Source organism: Phoenix dactylifera, chromosome 1, assembly GCF_051530095.1.
Source record: "Phoenix dactylifera cultivar Ajwa chromosome 1, Ajwa_hap1_PhDact_Kaust_v1.1, whole genome shotgun sequence".
Lineage (NCBI taxonomy): Eukaryota > Viridiplantae > Streptophyta > Magnoliopsida > Arecales > Arecaceae > Phoenix > Phoenix dactylifera.
In genome coordinates, this window is record NC_143190.1 from 2,047,936 (window position 1) to 2,071,984 (window position 24,049).

The window sequence follows — 24,049 nt, forward strand, 5'->3', positions numbered from 1 at the left end:
ATAGTCCTATCAACAAGCTTTAATGATTTTCCAATTGACAAGTTGTAGGAAGTCCATGATAGTACATCAAGATGAAACAAGTTCAATTTGGATGTCCATGCCCAAGCTTCAAATCCTCATGATACTTTTGAATGATTAATTGAGTGCAACCATGTATAAAGGCAACATGTTACCATATAGCCACATTGGGGCTACCCCAATCAATATAGCCAAAACAACGAATAAGCTAGGGTGCACGTGCGACGTTACTAGAAGTGCACGGTGCTCTCAAGGGCTGACTCCTACCGAGTGGCATGAGTAGTAAAGCAAAAGATACTAGGCAACAACGCCGAGAACACCAATCCCAAAAAATGAGCTCGTTGAGGTGATAGCAAGTAATAAAATAGAAGACATGGTACATTGTACCGTATCAAACCAGATGGTATGAGGTGTACTGTATCGGTTCAATACCGATATATAGTACGAAGGATGTACTGACACTCGATGCACCAAACTAGTTTCATACCGTATTGTTCAGACATAATAATACTATAGCACCGGTATAGAGTCCGATATTGAGACAGCATACTCTATGCCCAAGCCCGAGCAACCACATCAGCATGCTCTATTTAAGAAAACCCAAAGAAAGAAGCCAATCAGCAACCCAAAGAAATGACCTCTTAGTTCTTATAGCTTAGAGTGTATTTTCGCTATTTGAAAAAGCACTACAACAAACGTGCCCATACAAAATGTATTTTTGCACAAACTTATGACTACAAAATGTATTTGATAAACTTCACTTATGAAAACACTTTTCTCAGGAGAGTGCTTCTAAAAGCAAACATGTGCTTGGGAATACTAAGTTGAGATTATATGTTTTATAATCTTTCTCATAAAATCAATAAGATCTTTTGTGAATGTTGAAGAAAATGTTGACACATATGAATATGATAAAATTATAGGCCCTCGATAAATTATGAAATAGTGCAACAAAAATAATCAGTAAAAATTAATAGCATCATGACAATCTCAAAGGAAGGGAAATAAAGGGGATTGAAAAGATATGGGAAAGTAGTGGGGCGAGAAAGGAACCCTCATGTTGGGAGTGTCCTTGTTGATAGTAAAGTAGCAGTCTGTCTTCCAGTGCAAAAAATTAGTCATTAGAATTAATAGTATTATAGGTTCAAGAGATCATAACTGCCTCAAAATAAGGGAAATGAGGGGGTTTGAAAAGATATCCTTATTGATAGTGAAGTGCAATCTATCTTGGGATGGATGAGAGCTTGTCAAAGTACAAGTATGAGCAAAGGTATGAATTGGATGATGAGCTCTAGCTTCCCCACCCATATCTCTGCCTCTAATCAACAGGAGGATCCATTGCTTTCACCCTCTTTTTGTTGCATAAGAGCATGAGTGCATAAGATAATCTTTTCTATAAAAATATGTTCTTGTTTCCTTTAAAAAAAATCTCATATCAGTGTTCTTGATAAGAGAATATGAACAATTCATTTTGGATGGACTAAATAAAAGTTATTTTATAACCAATCTAAATTTTTCTATATATATTTATTTTCATTTGGCACATGCATATGCACTATAACTATAACAAGTTATATTATACATGTTAACTGTATTTACTTTTTTATCATATATCAATTTATAGTGGACTAATAACTTTTTTTAAAATATAATCTTAATTAATTAATTTATTTTTTAATTTTATAATATATAGTATTTTATCTTTATTATATATATTTTAAATTTTATTTAATAATAATTGAATCTTTATTTTTTATTAAATAATTATTTTTCCTTGTGCAGAGGTATTTTACTTGTGCAAATCTAATGGAATCTAGGATGCATTACAAAAGATCTTGTAGGCTCATATTCGCAAACCCACGTTCCCTGCCTCGCAAGAAGACTTGAGCGCGATGCAAACCCGCATATTCTCGCCTGGCCCTCTCGCCTACGCAAAGCACCCGAAACATCCAAAAGAAAAAAAAACAGGATCAAATCCCAGGCGGCGGAGCGCAGCACGACCAGCTCTTCACGCCCAAACCCCTCGCTGGCCGCCGCTTTTCCTCCCATTCTCTTCCCTCATTGCTCTCTCGATAAAAGAGTCTCAGTTTCGTCCCGCTCCCATCCCACCTCACTGCATGCAGTTCGGATGAGGAGAAGATATCCCGCAGCTGATGGGAGCTCAGAAGAGCATCCATGCTGGGAAAGGTCCGCTCTTTCCTCCCTTCTCCTCTCACCACCTCCTTTTTTTTGGATGCTGTGCTCATTATCAGTTGGATTTTGATGGGTGTTGCTTGCTTTTTTGATGGGAAAATGATTCAGCGAAGATAGATTTCAATGTGGACCTCTCCCACAAGCTATGCTCAGCCCTCTTGTTACCTCCTCTCAGGTGCCTTCCTCTCCTTCTCCATTGCAGCGATTTCCATTCACTTTCTCTCTCCGTAATCAAAATCCGTTTTTCCCCCCCCGTCATGTTCAGGAATTCTAGCAATCCCTTTTCCCAGATTATTGGAAGGTAACGATGCTTATTTTTTTTTGTAAAAAGTTGAGTTTTTGATTGGATAGTTTGCTTCGTTTCTTTGGTGATTGTTGTAATGGTGGTGGTGTTCTTATAGGCTTTCCATCAAACACCCCAGCCTCTTTGGAAGAAGCGAGAAGTTGGACGTGTTGTGGGATAAGGGGCTCAATGATTCTAATATCCTCATTGCCTTCAGGCGCCCGAAGCTTGAATGGCTCTCTCAGCAGTCATTTGTCATGCAGGTCAGTTTTGGTATCTCTTTGCTTTTTGTTTGCAGAATTTCCTTGTTGTTGCTGTGCCTTCTGCCGGCGTTGTTGGTGGTAGAATCTTGGAGTCTGGTGTTCTGAATGAAACAAAAGGAAGGAAATAGAGAAGATGAATCCATGTTGTGCTACTTTTCTTTTTCCCCAGTTTTCTTAGACTAGATGACATAGTGGATAACATGTTTGAATACCTGGTTGAGATTCTTTGTTTTTGTTTCAATTTTGGTGGTTATTCACGAAATCATAAACCCAATTGCGCTGCTTCTTAAGTGGCCTTTGCTTTCGATATCTAGCATTCGATCACACCTGAGATTGCTGTGCATGGATTACCTGTCGATCATTTCTCTCATTCGGGGAGTGGGGGTGTCAACCTTTGCCGCCTGTCAGTAGGAGTGGACCACAATGAGCCTGCTACTTCTCATTGGAGCAGCACAACCAGCATCAAATTCGAGGTGGGTATCAATATCAGTCTTCACAGTAAATGGTAATATAGACTGAAGTCATTGTAAGTGAGACATTTGTGCTTCATCTTTTGTAATTCAGCATGTTCGTCCTGTCAACAATGATGGTCGTTCGATAAGTAGGGACCTTGATGGTTTTCCCATAACTTGCAGGTAACTAGACCAGTATTTGTCATGGATATATTATCAAATTAATCTCATGAACCAATTTTTAACATTTTGTTGCATGTAGTGGTGGTTCCCATGACAATATGGTTGTTCTGAAGCAAGAATCACAATATGCAATTGCTAATGACAATAGTTTCACGAGAGTAAGTCCCCAATGATATGGTCATGCTATCGTTTCTTTGGTAGAACCAATCTGAATTCTCACACATTTGCTTCTTAAGTCTAATGTTAGTCTTTAATCTGACTGTCTGTGGCAGCTAAATTTTCAAATGGAACAAGGATTACCTCTTCTATCAAAATGGCTAATTTTCAACCGATTTAAATTCATCACCTCAAAAGGAGTCAAATTGGGGCCAGCATTTTTAGTGTCAAGGTGGGAAAAATGTGTAGTACCTTCTTTTCTCTTTTTCTGGTATATTTTTCATCACAATCAATGCTTACCTCTTTTATCCAACAGCCTGACAGGTGGTTCCATTGTAGGGGACATGGCACCCTATCAAGCATTCACTATTGGGGGACTTGGCAGTGTTCGAGGTTATGGTGAGGGTGCTGTGGGCTCAGGAAGATCATGTCTAGTTGCTAATAGCGAATTCACAATTCCACTGGTATGTGAACTTTGCTCTTTTTGAGATTGCTAAACATGTCTTCCAAGTTCCATCGTATTGGCACCTTTAAGTTGGATCATCCATTTCCTCAGAAAAAAGTTGGATCATCCATTACATTCTTACAAAGAAGTTCTACCTTTCAATTGTTTTATTTTGGAAATTCATGCAACTATTTTTGTATATTCTAGGTTAACAAATGAACTGGAAATCATAAACATGAAAAATCTTTAGTCTTCAAAATTTTCGTAAATTGTTATGTACATGGAACTGATGCATCATCTTGTAGTAATGTGTTAGTATGAAATCCATTTATTACCAAAGATTACTGCAACTGAACTAATTCATGAACTGCAATAAGTTTGAGTTAAGTGGTGAATTTCAAATTTTATGGTAGAACATTCTTTCTGTTCTGTAATTATATATTTCAACGATCCTACTCAAGGTCCGCCGTACTGGTACCGGTCGGCGTACCGGTGGCTGCCCGTACCGGTACGTACCGGTCCCATACCGATCTCGTACCGGTCCCATACCGGTTCTCGAACGATAAGCTGCCAGTATCGAATTCCACGCTGATCCAGTACTGGTCCCAGGCCAGACCTGTACGGACCGGTACGGCAGACCATAATCCTACCATAAATCCAAAATTTTCTTGCTAAGAATACTTCCTGAAGTTTTAATCGGATCAACTTGTAAGTTGAGAAGAGAGAACCTAGAATATTTGTGGCATTGCACTTTCTAGGAAGGCGCCCTATCTCATAATGTGGCATGAAATAGGTAACAAATTCTCTATACTCAGTTATGTATAGCATATACTACCAGGCTACTAAGGTCCAACGTTTCACTAATTTTTAATGCAAAAGCTTAATTGAAGAACTACCTTAAATCCAAAATTTTCTTGCTGAGAATGCTTCCTGTAATTGGATCAACTTGTAAGTTAAGAAGAGAGAACCTAGAATATTTGCAGCATTACACTTTCCAATAAGGCATTCCCAATCTCATAATGCAGCATGAAATGGGTAACAAATGCTCTGCCCTTAGTTATGTATAGCATTTACTACCAGGCAACTAAGGTCCATCATTTCACTATTTTTTAATGCAAAAACTTAATTAATGGCAATCTTCAAAGAAAAGACTTAAATTTGACTGGTGGCAAGATTCAAGCCATCTTTATCTTTTTTCAGATAGCAAATCCCAGACATAGGTGAGATGATCTTGAAAAATTTGGTTGTCTCAAAAGTTTGTGCATCTTTCTCATAGCTTTGAACACACTCAAGTGCAAGAAGGATATGTACTTGCATCGAAAAATTTCCTAGCTTGCACCTGAGTTTTGAAAGAGTTCTATTTTTTCAATATGATTTTTGTCTTTGGTTTGCCAGGCAATACTGTAATGACACTTGAAGACAAGCTGTAATTTATCTAATGCTGTTCATAATAAGCAATAAAATTTCAGTCTGAGTTTGAAATAGGGAAAATACATTTATTAATTTCCTTTATTTATGTATATTAGCTTTTGTTTTGAACTCAAAGTTACATATAAAGCAAAGCACATGAAGGTGGTCAAGTGGCAGGTAACTCATCCCATTAGACAATCCTTTGAAACTTGCCATACTCATTGCCCCTCGAGATTTTAAAAGGCGTCTATGGTATGCAGGTGGTCAGGTCACCGCATAGTGCATATTCAGTATATGGAAAAAAAAGGCAAATGCAACAACAGAAAGAGAATTAAAAAATAGAAGAAAACAACAGCAGCAAGAGGAGGATAATTATTGACCTGTCCCCTGCTGTCCACCAGTGGTCTTCATCTGCTGGAAGTCACCATCCATTGAGCACCTCAATCGAATGCTAAGGTTTGGAGTTTTAGGCCTTGTTGAAGAAGCTAAGATGAGAGAGGTATTGGGAGAATTAAAGGAAGTTAGAGAGGCATCACCTCTTAATCACTGCCCGAACCACCCAACTTGCATGTACCTGCCCCGACCCATTTAGACCTGCCCCAGATCAAGCGGGCTGTGAACTGCTTGTGTCACATACGTGGGCTGTAGCCTGCTTAGGTGGCCCAATATGCGGCCCAGCGCATGTGGATACCGCGTACTCTATATGCAGTGCAGCTTGTGGGCCACCTATGCACATGTGGCCCCATAGACGCCTACTAAACACTGATTGTCTAAGGTTGTTCAGAATAGGTGACATTCTATCATTGAAAAACAACCTGAATTGAATTCTTTCCATCTAAAATCCCCTGTCACCCTATTTACTGAAGCCTTAAGGCCTTATCAGCAATTCTCACATCTCTAATCTCTGGGCCCTTTAATGCTTCAGTCTACAAACTATTTTGTTGGATAAGGTGCCCCAATTTTCTCTTCACACACCTCCTTTTTTCATTGCTTTTCCGTTAACCATCCCCATCACTTTCCTTTCCATATAAGCAGTAGGTTAATTTGCTTTGGTAGGGTTTAGGAAATCAAAGATTGCCAATATTAATGATTGAAAGTCTGTACGCAGAAAAAGGACTGTTGAATAAGAACCATTGAAGTAAAACAGGGTGATGTTGAAGTTAGCTTTTAAAATAAAGAAAATAAAAGGTGAGGAAGCATGGAATATTATGCGGAGAGCCTTCAGAACATTTAATTGTTCCTTTTCGGAACTTTAAATTAGTGATATGGTCCATCATTTGTCTGCAGATACGAATCATGACTTTAAATCCTACTGTTTGCATTATAGCTCATTTCTGTATTGTGCCTTACACATAAGTTAAAAATGATACTTGTTCTTGAATGAATATAGTAGAAATGAGATGTTGATTTGAATGTGTGGTAAAACTAGGATAAGCTTGAGATAAGAAGGCAAATAAGTTGCAGTGGTTTAGGACAATGTAAAGAAGAATTGATTGAGATGATATGGACATCTGCAACATAGATTTGATGAGCTTTGATAAGAAAGGTTCACTAGTCTATATCCAAGAGGAGGCTATGGTTAGAATTATAAATAACAAAGGCATGTGGGCACGTAAAGCTAGCTTATATTGTTGGGTCAATATTTGATGGGTCTAATTATGTAACTTAATAATGCACACTTTCCATCTCAATGACCACCAAGGGATTGCATCCTTGTCAATTATGCTAAATGCCTTCATTTTTATATTTTGTTTATACTTATGCTCTCTTTAAATTTTTCCATCTTTCTTCCTTTGTTTAGACCCCATTACACATAGTTGCACTGTTGCTCTCCAGACAATGCTTTGGAGAGGGACAGAGAAATAAAAGAGCACATCAGCACAAGTATCAGAAAGGGATTGTGTATATTAATCATTTATTGTCCATCTCTTTTTCCCTTCATCTGTCCTGACTGTGCCATGGACTAGTATATGTGTAAATATTCTGAAATATAAAGACTGCTTTTAGTTAATCGTGATATTAACCACTTATCAATTAAGTTGATCAATTCATCTATTGGTTGATCAAACATATTATTGAACTGAAGTCATAATTTGACTTGAACTGAAGTCATAATTTGACATTCTGATTGCCTGATGCTGCTTTGTTGGTCTTCACCATTGTACATTGAAGATCCAAATATTGAAGATTTGAAATCGGTGAGCCTTAGAAGAATCTTGAGGCAAGACAATTGCTATGGATACAACTGGTATGACCTAGGATTTAAAGAATGTCTTGGATATAGGATTTGCTGTGATTACATATTGGCATGTTTTATTTGGTGGAAACCCTCCTCCTCCTCCTCTTCTCCTCCTCCCATAACCTGCAGCAACATACTACAAATGAGTGCAAATCCAACCACTAGATTGCCCAAAAACTACCTATAATAGCCCTTATATGTACATATTGAATTCATTCTATTTCATCTATCAACAGATCTGGCCAGATATTCAACTGAATCCTGCTAACTTCCGGTAAATCCTTTTTTTTTTTTCATAAAAGGCGATCTTTTAATGATTGCCAAAACCCTAAGGGGCTTAGAAACTCTGCTTTTCCAGTTCTTTTCTTATTTTGCTGGTTGCCCTGCTAAATTGTTAACATTGTAATTTATAGACTGCAATTATATCTTCCTCCATAAGATTATTTTATTTGATCATGTATAGCTCTCTTTGCCCTATTCATGCAACCTTTAGCCTGGGGGATTTTAAAATATTGTCCCTTAAATAGGGTCAAAAAAAAGTTTAGTTTGCTAAGGACATTAGCTGTTTACGGTTGTATTGTAATGTTCCATTATTGGCCCCCCACCTATAATGCCTAGGTATACTGTCACTGTATGAGCCTCATTCGGTTCACCTCGTAATTTTTTCATCTAATTTACTTCTGTTCAGAATGTTTATTTTTTCATCATTTTAGCTTAGTATGGAATTTTTCTTTGGTTATCTATTTTTAGTAGAAAATGATTTTATATTTCATTTCTCGTGGATTTTTTTGGGCTGAAGTGTCCAGAAAACAGACACACTTTTGTCATTTTCCAAAATTTACATCTTCTTCTCAAAGGCATGACTCTTTGAGAGTTCCTGCACTACATTTTCTTGATTGAGATGTGGAGCCAATGGGAACTCGACAGGTTCTTGACAGAGGGTGAACTTGTTGCGGGACTTTATCTCCCTAAACCAGATCAATACAAGGGGAAGAAGAGAAAGATCAGAAAGATCCCCTAGCCTTTTCCTGTTGGATCGAGGTTGTGAGGCTGTACTAAGGCTATGGGTGGAGGTTGGTAGGAGATGGCGTGGTAGCGGGTCAACATGGGAGTGGAAAGAGGTGGTGAGGTGGATCGGCAGCAGTGGTAGCTGGGGGTGGAAGGAGGCTGGGGAGGTGGAGGGTGGAAGGAGGTAGCAGGTTGGAGAGGGTGGGTGGGGGTCGAAGGAGGCCATAGGGATAAAGAGTGGGGAGGGTGAGGGATTAGGGGTTAGATGGGCTAAGAGGCAAGAGGTGAACTGGATTTGGAATTGCAATATAGAAGATGAGGATTGGGAGGGGCCAGACCAAGAATTTGGTTGGATAGTGGTTGTACTGTGATTGAATTAGTCACTCATGACCTGAACCTCAAGACGCTTTAGTCTAGGTCACCAGGTCCCAAGCAATGATACATACATGCGTACGTATGTATGTACATTGACCAAGTCCAGTTTAGAGCAATTTCATATATCAAGCTAGCTAGCTTGGCCAACCCATTGAAAGCCCCTTAAGTTGATCTATTTCTTATGGTTAGTGAACAATGCAATACTTTGGATTGGACTTTTTTTTCTTTGGTGATTAATACTTACAATAAAATGTCCAATAATAACTCTTCAAAATCTTTACTATCTTCTATTTAAATTAGGTAACTCATCATAAGGGCTTTTTCTCATAGACAGATTATAATTTTCTATATAACAGGTTTTTTCGGTGGATGTTATGGCTTTCTACTTTGAAAGTCAGGATTTTGTGGTCAAAGATGCATACAGTTAGTAATTTTATGGTTTCCAACACAAAGTTAGATGTGGTGTGGGTATGTGTAAATGTATAGTAAAGTCCCATGTTGGGTTTCTAGGTATGTGCTAACCTAAGCCCAAATGTGACCTAATAATATTTTGGATTTCAACTTGAGGCCTGAACATGACCCAGTAAGATATATTTCTGGACATAAATCCGAGACTATTGATCAGTTTTGGGTTAGTTGGGTTGTTAGTCTCCATTGCCACTGCTATTTGCAAGACAATTATTATTGTTTGGCTTAAAAGGGCATCCTACTGCCTAAAGTCCCATCATAATGGAGTATGGGAGGGTCATGCAACCTTACTCCCGCGTGTGGAGAGATTATTTCTATGTTTCGAACCCCTAACACCTAGATCAAAGTGGAGCAACATTATTGTTGCGCCAAGGCCCGCCTTCTAGTTGTTGCTTTTTGGTCTAAGGTTAAAAATTTTTATTGTGTTTTAATCGGGGGGCATGGATCTCTTGACATTCTACATCACATGGAGATTTTACAAATTCTAGTGCATCTAGCCTGCTTTCTTGCAGGTTTTGATCATTGAGACCTCCATGTGGACTTGAAAGTTCAAGCTTATTATGCTTTGTGATTTCAATTTTTAAATTTTGAGGGATGAAAAAAGTTAAGCCATATCTGATGCTTTTATCTACCTTTTCTCATAGATCCTCTCTTCTTTCCATTCCTTTTCCTATCTCCTTGTATCTGATTCATTTTTAAGAACTACTTTTTCTGGAAGTTTCTATTTGCTACTGTTTATGCTTTATTTGCTGTATAACTATAATTCTTATACAGATCTATTGCTTCAAAACATGAATATTGATATCATATGCTACTGATGCTGATGTGTGCATGTGTGTTAAATCCTTAGTTTAGGTTCTGCTGAATTTCTGGACACAGTACCTAACGTGTGTATTGAAAATTTCTCTATGATGTTAAGGGCGTCCATGACCCTATATTAGCTAGATCTCTTGTTCCCATTACTTATGGAGTGCAGATACTTTTCATTTTCTCAGACAGAAACAGGAAATATGTTCGGCCTCCAAAATCTTTGATGATCGGTCCTTAACTAAAGGCTACATCAGTAATAATTCATCATTGAGATAAGTGGAAAACTGGCTCACACAACGTGTGGTTTCTCTCTTTTAAACCTAGTTTGTTGGTAATATTGTTTTTATTAACTAGTAGGCCTGTCTCCTTCCTTTCCTTGATAAATTGTGAGAGACCAACTATTTACTCCATTTCTGCTCTGCCATCATTGCGAGTTTAAATGCCTTGGCTAGTCTCATTTGTTAAATTGGCACTTTTTAGATATTTTTGGCAAAACATGTACTGCAGCATGTTGGCAAAGTTTGCTACTTCCAACTGAGCTCATCTCTCAATGTTTGTGGATGAACTGCTTGTATATGGTCATCAGCTTGTACTGCCCTGGATGCAAAATTCGTTGGTACTCCTGAATTGTGATGAATTATTGCCTTGATAAAAACATAGTCATCAAGCTTTCTTAATCCTGGTTTTAGAAGTAGAAATGTTTTTTTCTGACAGTTTATGATGACATGCCTTTAACCCAATATGCAACCAGCAAGTTCTTTTTAATGAAGTATAGAACCAGCAGTGCTTTTGGGGCTTTTGCTGATTTTAATCCTGCATTGCATCCTTCTTGATAAGTGGTTCTTACAAATTTGACACTGACGTCAGGGGGACCTGCTTGGGTATCATTATATTTTTTTGCAATGAATGAAGTTTGTGCATACATATCAAAATAGGAAATCTGAGGATGGTTTCAAGAGTTAGTAAATAAGTTGTTTATTGGCTTATCATATAAACTACTTTTGCCAATGGACTAAAAGGCATTATTTTCTGTTAAAGACAAAGGAATTGGAAGGTGCTGTCTTCATGGACTGCGGAACAGACTTGGGCTCTGCTCGTCACGTCCCTGGTATCATTAACCTTTCCAAATATCTTAAATAGATCAGCAAGTTGAATATGCATATTTATCTGGTCATATGCATAACCGTATACTTTATGAAGGACAGGCACATTAACTCTCTTCTAAGAATCCTTTGTGCTCTTACTAATGTTATTGTGGTCCCATATTCTTCGAATCTTAATGCAGTCTGTGAGCATGTTCTTCATTGTTATTAAGAAATGGTTATGATGTCTCTTTTATCCACATAATATCAGGAAAATGTGATGCTTAGTTGAGAAAGCAAAAGATCAATTATTTAAGATGCATTGTTATCTCATTAAGTCATTGGACCAATATTTGTCCACGTGGAAAAATGTTGTAACATTTGTACAGTCACGCATATGATTGCCAAAAAAAAAAAGAAAAAAAGAATGGAGTTCATTGGAAAAAATGATTGAAAAGTTATAATTTGGGTCATGCCAAGGTTTTTGATGATTGAGTTAATGAAAGTGAATTTCATGGTAGAACCACAAAGAAAGTTCTGTCGGCAACAAACAATTAATTGATTAAACAAAACAATTAATTGAAACAAAAATCATTAAAAAGTTGTAATATGGTTCATATCAAGGTGTTCTGATGACTATGTTAACTAAATTGATAGATTCGCACAGTGATAGTAGTTAATAAAAGCAAACCTAGATTTGTTTACGAAGTATTGCCTCACCTTCTTCCAAATCTTTTTTATTTTAAATTTCCTTAATAGTGCTCTATACATATTTTACTAGTTTTTGCACTTCATGCGTTTTTGTTTGTCATTTGTTTCCACTATCATCCACTAAAACTTGTGTGGTTGTCCAGAAAGTGCTATTTCAGTGAACTCTCCAAGTTCTTTTCTCAGACATTTTCCAGACAACAACTATACTAAATTGATATAATTAGAATGATAGGTTGCCATAGAATATTTTTCCTTGTGTCAATTTGTTTATATTGTCTAGAATATTAATAGCTGTATTTGATTGAATGTTCAGGCAATCCTGCTCTCAGGCATGGCAAACCTGGGTTTGGAGTTGGTCTTGGGTATGGTATACGTTTCAACTCACAGTTAGGTCAGCTTCGGGTTGACTATGCCATCAATGCCTTTCAAAGGAAGACAATTTATTTTGGCATTAATAGTGTTGGCTCATGATTTGCATAGATTGGTTTTTAGAGTTCCAATCTCATACAGGAAAATGGGGAATCAATTAATTTTCTTCATGATTTAGGTTTTAAATTTCTCATCTCCTTAATAAACTTGTAATGTAGATATCAGTAACAAAATGTTTGGCCAATTGTAATTGTTGACAACATCAAATGCAATTCAAACCTGTGTTGCACATCACTAATATAATTCGTTATATGAACTTAGCTGCAACCTTTTAACCTTTCTTAAGTTCTGTATACTCTTTGTAGCTAGCTTTTGTCTGGATTAGAATCCAGTGCACGATGGTTCTTCTATATTTAGTGCGAAAAAATGGATGAATAGCAACTTATCTAACAACAGCTTTCAAAATTAGATCCATACCATTAGAAATACTAGCTTATGCTATAACCTTTGAATTTCAACCATACCAGTAAGTAGAACCCTTTATTTAAAACGATGCATGAGAGAAAAAATGGGGAAATTAATACAATTAAAGCTATAAAAAAATTAAGATAATTGTAGATGGCATCCTAGCTATAAAAACTTCAATATGGAATGTTTTTAAGATGCTTTGGATGTTCATTCCCATGAGCTATCTTGAAGGGGTGGATAAAGTCTGGGAGGGGCTGGGATAGTCAATATTACAGCTTAGTTTTGCCTCTATTTGCACATCCAAAAAAATATTACCATGCTAACATGCTAATTTTTTAAGTCCCTAGGTCTGAAAAGAGAGAAGAAAAAATAATAAGCTTTACAACCCGGTAAGTAACGATTTGCTTTTATTAGTTGGATCAAGCAAGTATCAAACAACTCTCACTCAACAAAACTATATAGTGAAATAGTATATTTTTTTAATCAAAATAAGGTTTATAATCCAAATTTTGGACTCATTTAGATTTTGAATTTAGATACCAAATCTCAAATCTATCTCAACTCTAGAGCATATAAGACTATGGCTGTATTTATACTCTGCGACAGGACTATTATACCATAATAATATGGGTTCTAGAACAGTCATAGGTACCAATGTATAATTTTATTGGTAGCATCCAAAATATAATTAGGTTGAGTTTTAAAAACACATATATGTATCTAATTTTCATAATTTATTCATATACTAATTTCAAATATTTACAAATTTTAACATATTGTCAAGCATTTTCAAAACATAATTAGATATATGCATAATTCACAAGGATATTCCAGTCATGTTATTTGAATTGCAAAAAGAATTTTTGGCAAATAAAATTTTACCTACTCAATCCAATTTATATAAAGACAAGAATGACTTAAATAGCAAATATGTAGAAATAATACATCTAATTTAAAAGATATTCTTTAATATACAAGAACCACAAATTGGGATCAAGGTCCTTTTCTAGTGCCAATCTATTGCTGTTGGTAACCGGCCCGACCAAGGTGCTGAGCTGATGAGGTTGCTGGAGATCTCGGCTCGTTTGCCGTCTAGTTTAGGATAATCGGATAAGGTCGCTACATGCTTCTGCAATGGTGATTTGATGGCCACTACTCTCGATCAGTGATGGCTCTGATACTGAGCGCCTCCGTGTGGTGGGTTGGATGACTGAGGTGCTGCTCCGACCAGCACTCTGATGTTGGATTGGACTTGATACAACAAAAACAAAAAAGTCCACCTATCGAAATGTGTCCGATAGGAGATTTTTCGATGCCTAAGTTAGATATATGACTCTCGGAGAATAAAAGGAGGCTTAAGAGTGGCAGAGAAGTAGCGTAATAGAATCAAAAGAAAACTTACTTAGAGAGCCTCAAAGAACGCATTACATAGGCAAAGGTCGGAGCTCATCTCTAAATAGTTCTAAATAGTTCAGGATCGTACATTGGCCATTATGGCAACAACCCGCATATCTCATCTGTGAAACGTGCCCGCGCTTCTCGGCCATGGGGATTGCTCGAATATCGCATTTCTTTGGAAACAGTTCACGATCACAATCGAGCCGTTTCCAACTAGAGAGAGTTTGGAATACAAATGACTCTCAGTGCGCCTTTTAAGTTAGCCACGTGGTGAGCTTTGAATGATCAGCCTATAGTAAATGATAATCTTTTATTGGTTGGTTTGCTTCATCAGGTTAGGTCGGTTCCAAGATGTATCAGGAAGGTATTATATCTTTGGCCATGAAAATCGTTGGGAATTCCCCCTCCAATTTCCACTTAAAATTAGGGATAGTTGATGACAAGACTCCCTCCCAAATGTACGAACAAGAAATTTTCCAACCAATGCCAACCTTCCATCTTGCCCAAACCACCTCCGATATTTTCTCATCAAATATGATAACCCTCTTGAAGTGATTCCCTAAACAAAGACGAATTCGATTCTCTTGTTGGCTACCTCCTTCAGAAGTGAAAGAAGTAATTTTGTTCCTATTCCCAATAGTTTTCAAATGAAAGTGAGTCTCATGGTACAGACCATAGCATTTTAATGTAGTCGGACAGCAGAGAGCTGCAACCATGGCAAGAAGTATCGACATGAACTGCTAGTCCTAGCAAACAAGAAATGGATCCTGACCCAGTTTTTCCGTCAGAAATCACCATGATAAGAGGCTACTAATTTGGCCTGAATCAATGCTAGATTGCACTCTAAGCATGCTATGGCACACTAAACGGTTCCCAGATTGTGATGAACCGCTTGTTATGACCCAAATGTACTAACTGACCAGTCACCAAGCCAGAATGCTTTTGATGATGAGATCTTAGGAATATTTTTGGGTGATAGGGAATGAATCCTGGGCTTAGATCCCCTCTTTAACCTAATTAACATATTCAAAACTTAAACAATAAGACATACTAGATTTAACGGAGCTCAAAAGTAAATGATCATACCATGAAGAATGCCAATAACATCCAACAACATAACTAGTTTCCACACAAATTGAGCAATACATAACCAAGTCCAGGATTCAGAATTTGCACACCAGACCTTAAGCAAACACAACACTCCAAAAACACCGTTTATCCAGACATATCACGTTCACAAACATAAACCATTCCAGAGTTTGGTTCTTATTCTCACCAAGTACTAGCACAGATAGGGTCGAACCCTGCAGAAGTCATTTTTTACAGATAGGACTTTTCAGCGTCACAACAGTCCCAAGACTGGTAGAGTTCCAGGAACCGTCGAGCAATGAGAAAGACCCAAAAAGCCAAGAATGAATTGCCATTAGAAATCAACCAAATGACGGTAGGGACGATCCCTGAACCAGAACTGGCTTCATCAAGCAGGGTACCAGTGTAGCCAGCTCTTCCATTTGGTTGAAAGATTTGGAGGGGATTTAACATGTTGCAGCATTGCTCTCAAGCTGAGTACGCATCTTCAGCTCAAAGAAGCAAATACTAAAATTTACAACCACCCCTCCCCAGCACCACCATCATCAGACTTTAAGGAGGTCACAGCAGCCATCAGCTGCTGTGGCCCAATTCGTGTGGATACTGGTAGCATGCTCTCCATCCATCATATTAGACAGAGGGTGGAAAACAGACGGACGAAGATGCTCAATGAACTGGAGGTGATCATCCTCCCGAGCATACATGCTTGTAACCTCTGATCCTGAAAAGCTTGAGCCACCACTGGCTGAGTTGACATTGCCGCTATCAGACTGCAGGGCTTCAGAACTTGGAGATGTGGCAGGACGAGCTGCTGGCACCTTACCTCTCACTTTGGTATTGGCATTACCACTTTGTCCAGGGCCTTCCCTTTTTCTGCTAAGAAAGCGACCGCCGCAGCCCCTTGCCCGGCGCATTGCATGCCGGTGACGTGACTCATGCAGGTATGGCTGTAGAAATGAAAACTCAAATCAAGAATATCACACTAGTCCATCAAAAAGATGGATCGCTTTTCTCAAAAAAAGTTGCGAAAATATATTCAATATTCACTAAGATAAAATTCCTAGTCCCATCAACGATTAGTCATTTGGTCGAAGAGAGGACAACGTGATTAAAAAAGGGCATTTTGGGAAAATGAACCATAATAATGTTAGAAAAAATTTATAACACAGATTTTGGTCTACAAGACTATATAATCTACCATATACATACCTTTTTAAACTCTAATTGGTTTGAGAAAAAAGAGGAAAGTTCTGTAATAATCTAAGTATCATAGGGTGGATGAATACCTTCCTGCTTTTGATCAGTTTGTTCTCTCTCTCTGCCTTAGCACGAGCCTGTCGACGCCGTAGGATACCGTGAAACTGCTTCGCATTCACATAGATTGGTCCATCGGCAGTCATATTCAATGGTAAAAGCATGCGCCCATGCTTCATTGCAACGAGAACATTAGTCATCGACAATGATCCAACTCTTAATAATAATCAAGCACTGACAACTCATCACCTCAAAAATTGGTAAAAATGCAATATGTTAAAGATTGAACATTGAAGAATATTCATTGATCATGTGCTATGATCCAACTCTTAATAATAATCAAGCACTAACAACTCATCACCTCAAAAATTAGCAAAAATGCAATATCTTAAAGACCGACGAATATTCATTGATCATGCGTTATGAATAAAAAAATAAAACAGAAATACCTGATTCTGCACCCAGCACCCCCCCCCCCCAAAAAAAAGGGGGGGAAAAATCTCTTTATTATATACATTCATGAAACTTCTCATCATTATTAAAAATAAAAATAATTGTAAATACTTTCTTTTTCGTCTTAGCAATGCTATTCCTTTTTAAAAGAGGTCAAGTATGTTTTAGAATAATATTTAGTAATTTCTTTTTTGTATGGGTTTATATTATTCATAACCATGTCCAGACACGCCGTATAAAAAAGCTTTCATATGTCGAACTATTTTACACTGTCTAGTTGTCATCTAGTCAACCCAAACTCCAGAAATGTCACTTGCACAACTCAAACAACACTACCTTTTCCTAAATGAAGCAGGTAAATTTGCTGATGCCAAGCAAGGGAAACTTGATCTTGGCGAGGAATATGAGACGGTGCAGGGAAGGAAAGCATGCTCGAGTCTTTCAATAAAAGTAAAGTTGATTCTTACTCCAAGAAAAATGAAACTCTCAACAACTAATTTGATGAACACATTTTTGTTCCACAATTTTCCCATAAAACATCTTATCCTAGCAAATTATCTTAATCCTACTATACTATAGTGTCTTCACTAGTCCCTTCTTCAGATTTGCGCGGCTTCCTCCTTTGGGGCTTGTTCTCCAATTTATTTCTAATAAGAATGCTCTTAATCCTACTATACTATATGTCTTCACTAGACCCTTCTTTAGCCCACTGGTTTGCACTGCTTCCTACTTTGGGACTTGTCCTCCAATTTATTTCTAATGCCCTCATCCATATCCAGCATAGAAATTCATTGCTAGCCCTGTCAATGGACTGGACCCCTAACCAGATCCATCCCAAAACTTAATCCAATTACAACAGATAGGCAATTACTTCTGTCCCGACAACTTGACAATGAACAAGATCCTGTCATGATACTATTCATCCATGACCTACCACTAAATCTAATGGTAAATGATGCTATAAAGTGCAATAATTTTCAGAAATGGAAGGGAATTGGGTCCTCAACCCTATCTGCACCAGCCCTCTATTTCTCCCTACCTTACCTTGCTGTCATGAGCAATGAAGATTAGAATCATGATTAGAATGGACCAAATTTCCAACAGTTAGAAGTTCAGTTTTGAGTTTCTAACACCATCATATGAATTATGTACAATTTACTATCTATAAACGAGTAAAAAGATATGCACGATCATACTTATAGGCTCTTTACTGCACCTTCAACGGTTCAACATCAATTATAAGAAGATGTATAAGAATTACTAAGCGATGTCATAAAAAGATTCCACTTATCATCCTTATGCTATTGGGGTGACTCCCTTGAGCTGGATTTTAAGGTGACCTGACTCGATGACAATTCAAGTTTAGTAGTAAGTTGAGAATTGCTTGCCAAAGTGCAACAGAGCTGCAATCAAGAACATCATGGATATTAAAGGTCAAGACTTGATGCCATCATGATGGAGTGAAGCTATTTTGAGCACTCTAGATATCTAAGCACTCTGGAACCATGCCAAGCCAATCAAGAACTGCCTCTAGTTGTTCGCTACTAAAACTAAAGAGACCAACCTAGACAGAAGTATCTTGCATGCTCTCATGATATGCATAAGTCCAGAATGTTGGAACTCAACAATGAAGTTTACAACTTCCCTAACATGGTTGCAGTCAAACAATGGATGCACTCCTTGAGTTTTGTCATATACAGCAAGGATTTTCATGGAAAGACATAATTAATGCAGAAGTTGCATTGATGTCTAATGAAGCATTCATGTATGCAACATAATCAGTTAGTGCTGGTTCCATCCAACCACTCTTATGCAACAAGAATTTTGAATTTTCTCATGATTCTGTCCTAGTCGATGAACTCATGAACGCCCCAATGAAATTCTCCAGACTATCTTATTTCTTGAATATTTCACAAATGATTGACTATCTAATAGCCCACTTAAAAAAAACTTTGATCTCCGGAAAGGGACAACAAGATGCTTGGATAGGAAAACAAACAATAGCAAAAAAACAATAGTCACTGAATAAAAGGAGAAGTTGCTGTCCTGTTTTTAAAACGATAAAGCTAATTCTCTCCACTGCACTGGCTGTTGTATATGCAATTGCTCTCATATTTTATCCCTTCTGTGATTTATAATTATCTGATTACCTAACAACCTATTTACTTTAATTATATGACTAAATCCTACCGCCACTATCATATTCAGATTCCTTATTTATATTATAGAAAAACCATGCTAGCAGCTATAACAGACTGACCAATCAAACAAAGCACATCATATTCAGAATTATAAACTGGAGAAGACTTTCCGTAACTTAACTATATTATACCCAGGGCAATAATAACCAGGTAAGCTGATTAGATGAGTGAAATATTATCAGATTTTGTATTAGCATGTGTACCAGTAACCAGATGCAATCAGATGAAATAACACTGATATTTATAATTATGACCATGATATGTAACAACAACCAGTCACCCTGCTAGCCATAAAGATACAGGAAATTAATTAAAAACGGGACTACTGTAGCTCACATCATATGATTCATATGCAAAGACCAAGAAAACAAGACTAAATAGTTTTACTCAAAATACAACAAGAGCTAGACATCTTATCAAAGTGTTCAAGTTCAACACCAATGCGAAAGAGGCAAAGTAGCAAACTGCTTTCTCAGTCAATTGCAAATTCATTAATTATAGAACTCAAAATTATAATTCAGAACTCTTCAAGTTCCACCTACCCTATATTACCATATTAGATCCAAAAAGCATGTTTTTACAGACATTACTGTAGGCAGCTTGCCAAAAACATCAACAGAAACAACTCCATTAATACTATTTTCCCTTGAAATCCAAAGGAATTTTCTTTTAAGAAATTAATCAAGCATTGAAAAAGAAAAGAAAAACCAACCATTGCTTGAGCTCCATAAGGTGCATACAGGCCATAGCTCTGATCAACATAAGAATAATTCGAACAAACCTACAATGTCATTTTCGGCAATCAAAGACAAATCAATGACAATAACATATGATGAATCATTAATGAAATTCTTGTCGAAAAAGTTATATGTGTTCAAGTAACCATGGCATAGAAAATGAAAAAACCTACCATAGATTGACCAAGTCCCAGTTCAAAACGACCTTGATATTCAGGCAAACATGACTGTAAAGATATGATTGCAGAATGTTGCTGAGCCTTCTGCTCTTTTCCTGAGTCCTTGAGGTCTGAATCAAAAATATTTTAGGTGTTCAAGGTTCAAATCATAAAACATTTAGCATTTAGCTAGCTGTCGACAGCAGACTCCAGAAATAAACATGTTCAAAAGCTATGTAACTTTATATTTATAAGTTGCTTGTTTAATGTTTGGCAATTTTTACATGTATTTGTCCATATCCCTTGTTTTTTTGTGCCAAATAGTTGCTCCTATCAAAGCCTTTATGAAGGGTGCTATAACCCTAGTCCATCTTGTTGCCCAAATTCAGAATCCAAAAGGTCAACATATTTACCACCTAATCTATATTTTAGCAAATGAAATCACTTAATTAATTTCAAATTAGCAGGTTAGGGCTTTAATTGTGAACATCTGTTATCAGTAGCTATGGATGGGAAAAAACTGTGGTGATAAATGTCAAATTAATTAAGGGAAATCAAATCTAATGCTATAACAAATGCCAAAGAGATCCAGGAGATCATGAATGTGTATAGGGTATATGAATACAGGCTCCAGGGAGATTGACCATAGTTCTTGCCCAGTGGAATGATGATCAAAAATCGCAACCATGATCAAGAATGACTCACAAGTGAAATGGAAAGAAAATTATGTACTGACTATTGGATCCAACTACTGTAGGATATAAACAAAAAGTTTGGAAGGCATGAGTAGGAATTTAAGAAACTGAAATGACCTTCTGGAGCTTAGGAGGTGATGTTGAGCCTTCAACATTATTCTACTATACAAAAGCAGTTGACTAAATGATACATAATAATGTGGGAGGCTTCATGCATTTAGTTAATGATCACACTCTATATGGTCACTTTTCAAAGACAATACTTCGTTTGCAGGTAGGGCAACTTTCAATTTCATCAAGTCATATGTCCTACAAAAATCTAAGTAGATGAAATAATTTCACATTATCAGTTACAATCATTCAACTACTGGAACGTAAATATTAATCTACCATGAAGCCTTCTACGTTATTTAACAAACTTATCCTTTAGGAAGTCTTTCCATCATTTAAGTTCATTCTAACTGAATTCTTCATAGCTTTTCATATTTTTCCTGGGATTTAATTTATTACTCTGATTGCTAGACATTACAGGTTTTTTAAACAAGCTCTCGTAAAGGTCTACACAAATCTTTAAATGAAAAATAATGCATATGCCAATATTTTTAATGGTCATTGATGAAACAATCCTGAGGCAACTTGAGTTAATTTATTTTTTTTCAAAATACCATAAGAACTAATTATTATCATGGTATAAGCATAACCAATCCATCATCTCGGAACCCATGCTTGAAGCCCCCCACCTACCTATCCTTACTGCAAATAGTATAATGCCTACCAGCATTACATGCTACAGAAACACTTCTTTAGCTATTTTTCTAAAATAAAGATTTGAATGCTTAATATATAGAGTCACCAGACCATATTGCATTTGCTTTGGGTTGGTGTACTCTTTTTTTTTTGTGTCAATCCTTTTTACTCAAAGCTACATTCTCTGTCGAGGCAAGCTTTCTGAATCATTGCAAATAGCTAAGTTTTACAATTTATGAGGTTTCCTTTTACTAGTTCACATCAACTGGTATTGATAGATCATATACTAGGTCTTACGAATTCACACCCTCTTAAACTTATAACCACCTCCCATTTGTAAAATTTTGTTATTTTTCACGATGTAACAATATGAAGCAGTAATGAGTTCATCCTATTTAGTCATCAGTTGATCATTTCTTCTCCATCTTAAGATCCACTTTTGCCTTTTCTGGTGGGCTTTTTATCTCTACTTGCTTCAAGATCTGAACTTTTCTTTTTGTATGAAAAAGAACTGGACTTCAAGGTTCTCTTTTCTTTATTATGTAAAAAAATGATGAAGAGGTGTCTATTGACCGAGAGGGAGGAAAAAAAGAACTACAAGAGGAATAAATACAAGGGTATATAAGAAGGTGGAATCACATTTTCAATAAAAGAGCTAGTCCTTTTATGTACCATTTCCTAGAAAACCCTGCGATTAAACTTTTAGCTTCTGAATGTGTGTGAGTTAAAAATTCTTATCTCAGTGAAAGGTAAATCGACCACTTCATGAAAGTTGCTGACTATTTTCCTCCTCTTCTCTACTTTTTTCATAAAGGAAATTATAACTCCCCACACTGTGAAACATAACACCGACAAGTTCCGTACTTGAAACCTCAGGAAAAATCATGAATACAACCAATATAGTGATGGACATTTGTTTTATTCTAGGACCACGGAATAATAATAATGGTCTACGTTGAGACTAATTACAAAATAACCAGTGGAAGAGAACAAGCATAAACGGTTCTTGCTTCATTTTGGAAATGGCACAAGATGGTGACTAGCGTTAGAGGTGAAGGAAATATCACCTGGAAGTATCAAGAATTTAGTCATGCCATCTCCCCCTTTATCTGGGACAGCCGGCCCTAGCACTGGCCTTGGGTCTACAGCATGATGCATTTGTCGGGGAGCAGCTGGTAACTGGCCCTCTCCGTTAGGATGGTCCTCAGTGAAAGGCTTCAGTTGGCCAAAAGGTTCCCCATAGCATGGTTGAGATCCAATCCACCAAGGCATCAGGGTAGCCTGGGATGGCTGAGTGACAGAATTCTGGCAAAGTCCTCCATGATTTTTGAAGGCAACTGCGGTCTGCATCATGGTCATTCACACCACACCTAAAAAGATGAGATCTAAAGCTAATCCTCTTCTCTCACCAAGGCCTAACTCCAAAGGTATTTCATGCCCAGCTGCTTCAACACTCACCTGCAATCCAAATATTTGCATCAAAAGGAATAACATGACATACTAGATGATGACTGACGACAAAGATGATCTCATGGGCATATACGCAAACAAATCCCTTGTGAAATTGATGCCCCAAATCTAAACCCCCATAAAAAAATGGGAAATTTAGAAAGTCCCCATAAAATCCTGAATGAATGAACTGAAACACCGAGACCAAAGTAAGTAAACGGAAAAGCAGGAGCAAAACCAAGGAAGATCCAGCAGCACAAACATCTAAAGGACAGCGAGATTAAAACCACGCAGCCATCTTTCTCAAGAAAGGAGCAATCTTTCCCCTCAAAACTCGATTTTTCTTTGCAAGAAACCTTTTTCCAACTGGAGATTGGGATCCATATACCAAAATTCAAGACACTCGACTATCAAGTTCCAGTCTTTCCAAAAAAAATAAATACAAAACCAATGAGAAATACGAAGAGCTATAAGAAGTCACTGTAAAATCTCAATAAAACCCATACATGAGAAAGTATTTTCCCCTTCTAAAATGAGGGAAGGAACAAAAACTTCGCCATAAAAGCAGGGCTTGGTAAAGCACCGAGTAAAGAGAGAGAGAGAGAAATACCAAGGATTGAGCCCGACAGAGGAGAAAAAAGCAGCGAAGAGAAGGGAGACATCACTCACATTCTACCGCATAGAGGCACCTCGCGAACTCCGGACCCATAAGGAGAGAAGAAGACAGAGAGACCAATTGTCGGACTAGAAGAGAGAGAGTGGGGGAGGAGTTGAGAGAGGCGTGGGTATATGCTTACCGAGCTGAGACAGGAGAGGGCAGCCAATGTGGAGAGGTTTTCATGCCCTAAAGCCAGTGAAATTTCCGGACGCTTCTTAATGCCATGCCTTACCCACCTCTCATTTCTTTGCTTTTGCTTCGTTTTTTTAATCACCTT

The 24,049-nt window shown here is 37.3% G+C and overlaps 2 protein-coding genes across 11 annotated transcripts; one reads left to right on the forward strand and one right to left on the reverse strand.

Moving 5' to 3' along the window:
* Positions 1-1,857: 1,857 nt before the first annotated feature.
* On the forward strand, positions 1,858-12,763 carry LOC103705720 (Outer membrane OMP85 family protein). Of its 7 annotated transcripts, none has more exons than XR_015975746.2 (11): positions 1,860-2,205; positions 2,320-2,386; positions 2,477-2,512; positions 2,613-2,757; positions 3,072-3,230; positions 3,322-3,392; positions 3,472-3,550; positions 3,665-3,780; positions 3,865-4,012; positions 10,489-11,411; positions 12,410-12,763. XR_015975746.2 is itself a non-coding variant. In XM_008789550.5 (11 exons), the coding sequence occupies exons 1-11, from the start codon at positions 2,172-2,174 to the stop codon at positions 12,565-12,567; spliced, it is 1,083 nt and encodes a 360-aa protein (XP_008787772.1). In that variant the 5' UTR covers positions 1,862-2,171; the 3' UTR covers positions 12,568-12,763. The 7 variants fall into 7 exon arrangements, 6 of the variants coding, with proteins under 6 accessions (XP_088572805.1, XP_088572801.1, XP_088572808.1 ...); XM_008789550.5 differs by having other exon boundaries at positions 1,862-2,205; positions 11,342-11,411; XM_088716682.2 differs by lacking the exons at positions 10,489-11,411; positions 12,410-12,763 and adding an exon at positions 5,664-8,814.
* Positions 12,764-15,432: 2,669 nt separating this feature from the next.
* On the reverse strand, positions 15,433-24,049 carry LOC103705719 (nuclear transcription factor Y subunit A-10-like). Of its 4 annotated transcripts, none has more exons than XM_008789546.6 (6): positions 23,912-24,049; positions 22,733-23,123; positions 20,239-20,354; positions 20,041-20,109; positions 16,707-16,847; positions 15,433-16,367 (listed from the first exon to the last, which is right to left on the reverse strand). In XM_008789546.6, the coding sequence occupies exons 2-6, from the start codon at positions 23,022-23,024 to the stop codon at positions 15,966-15,968; spliced, it is 1,020 nt and encodes a 339-aa protein (XP_008787768.3). In that variant the 5' UTR covers positions 23,025-23,123; positions 23,912-24,049; the 3' UTR covers positions 15,433-15,965. The 4 variants fall into 4 exon arrangements, with proteins under 4 accessions (XP_008787768.3, XP_008787769.3, XP_008787767.3 ...); XM_008789547.6 differs by having other exon boundaries at positions 23,725-24,049; XM_008789545.6 differs by having other exon boundaries at positions 23,784-23,966.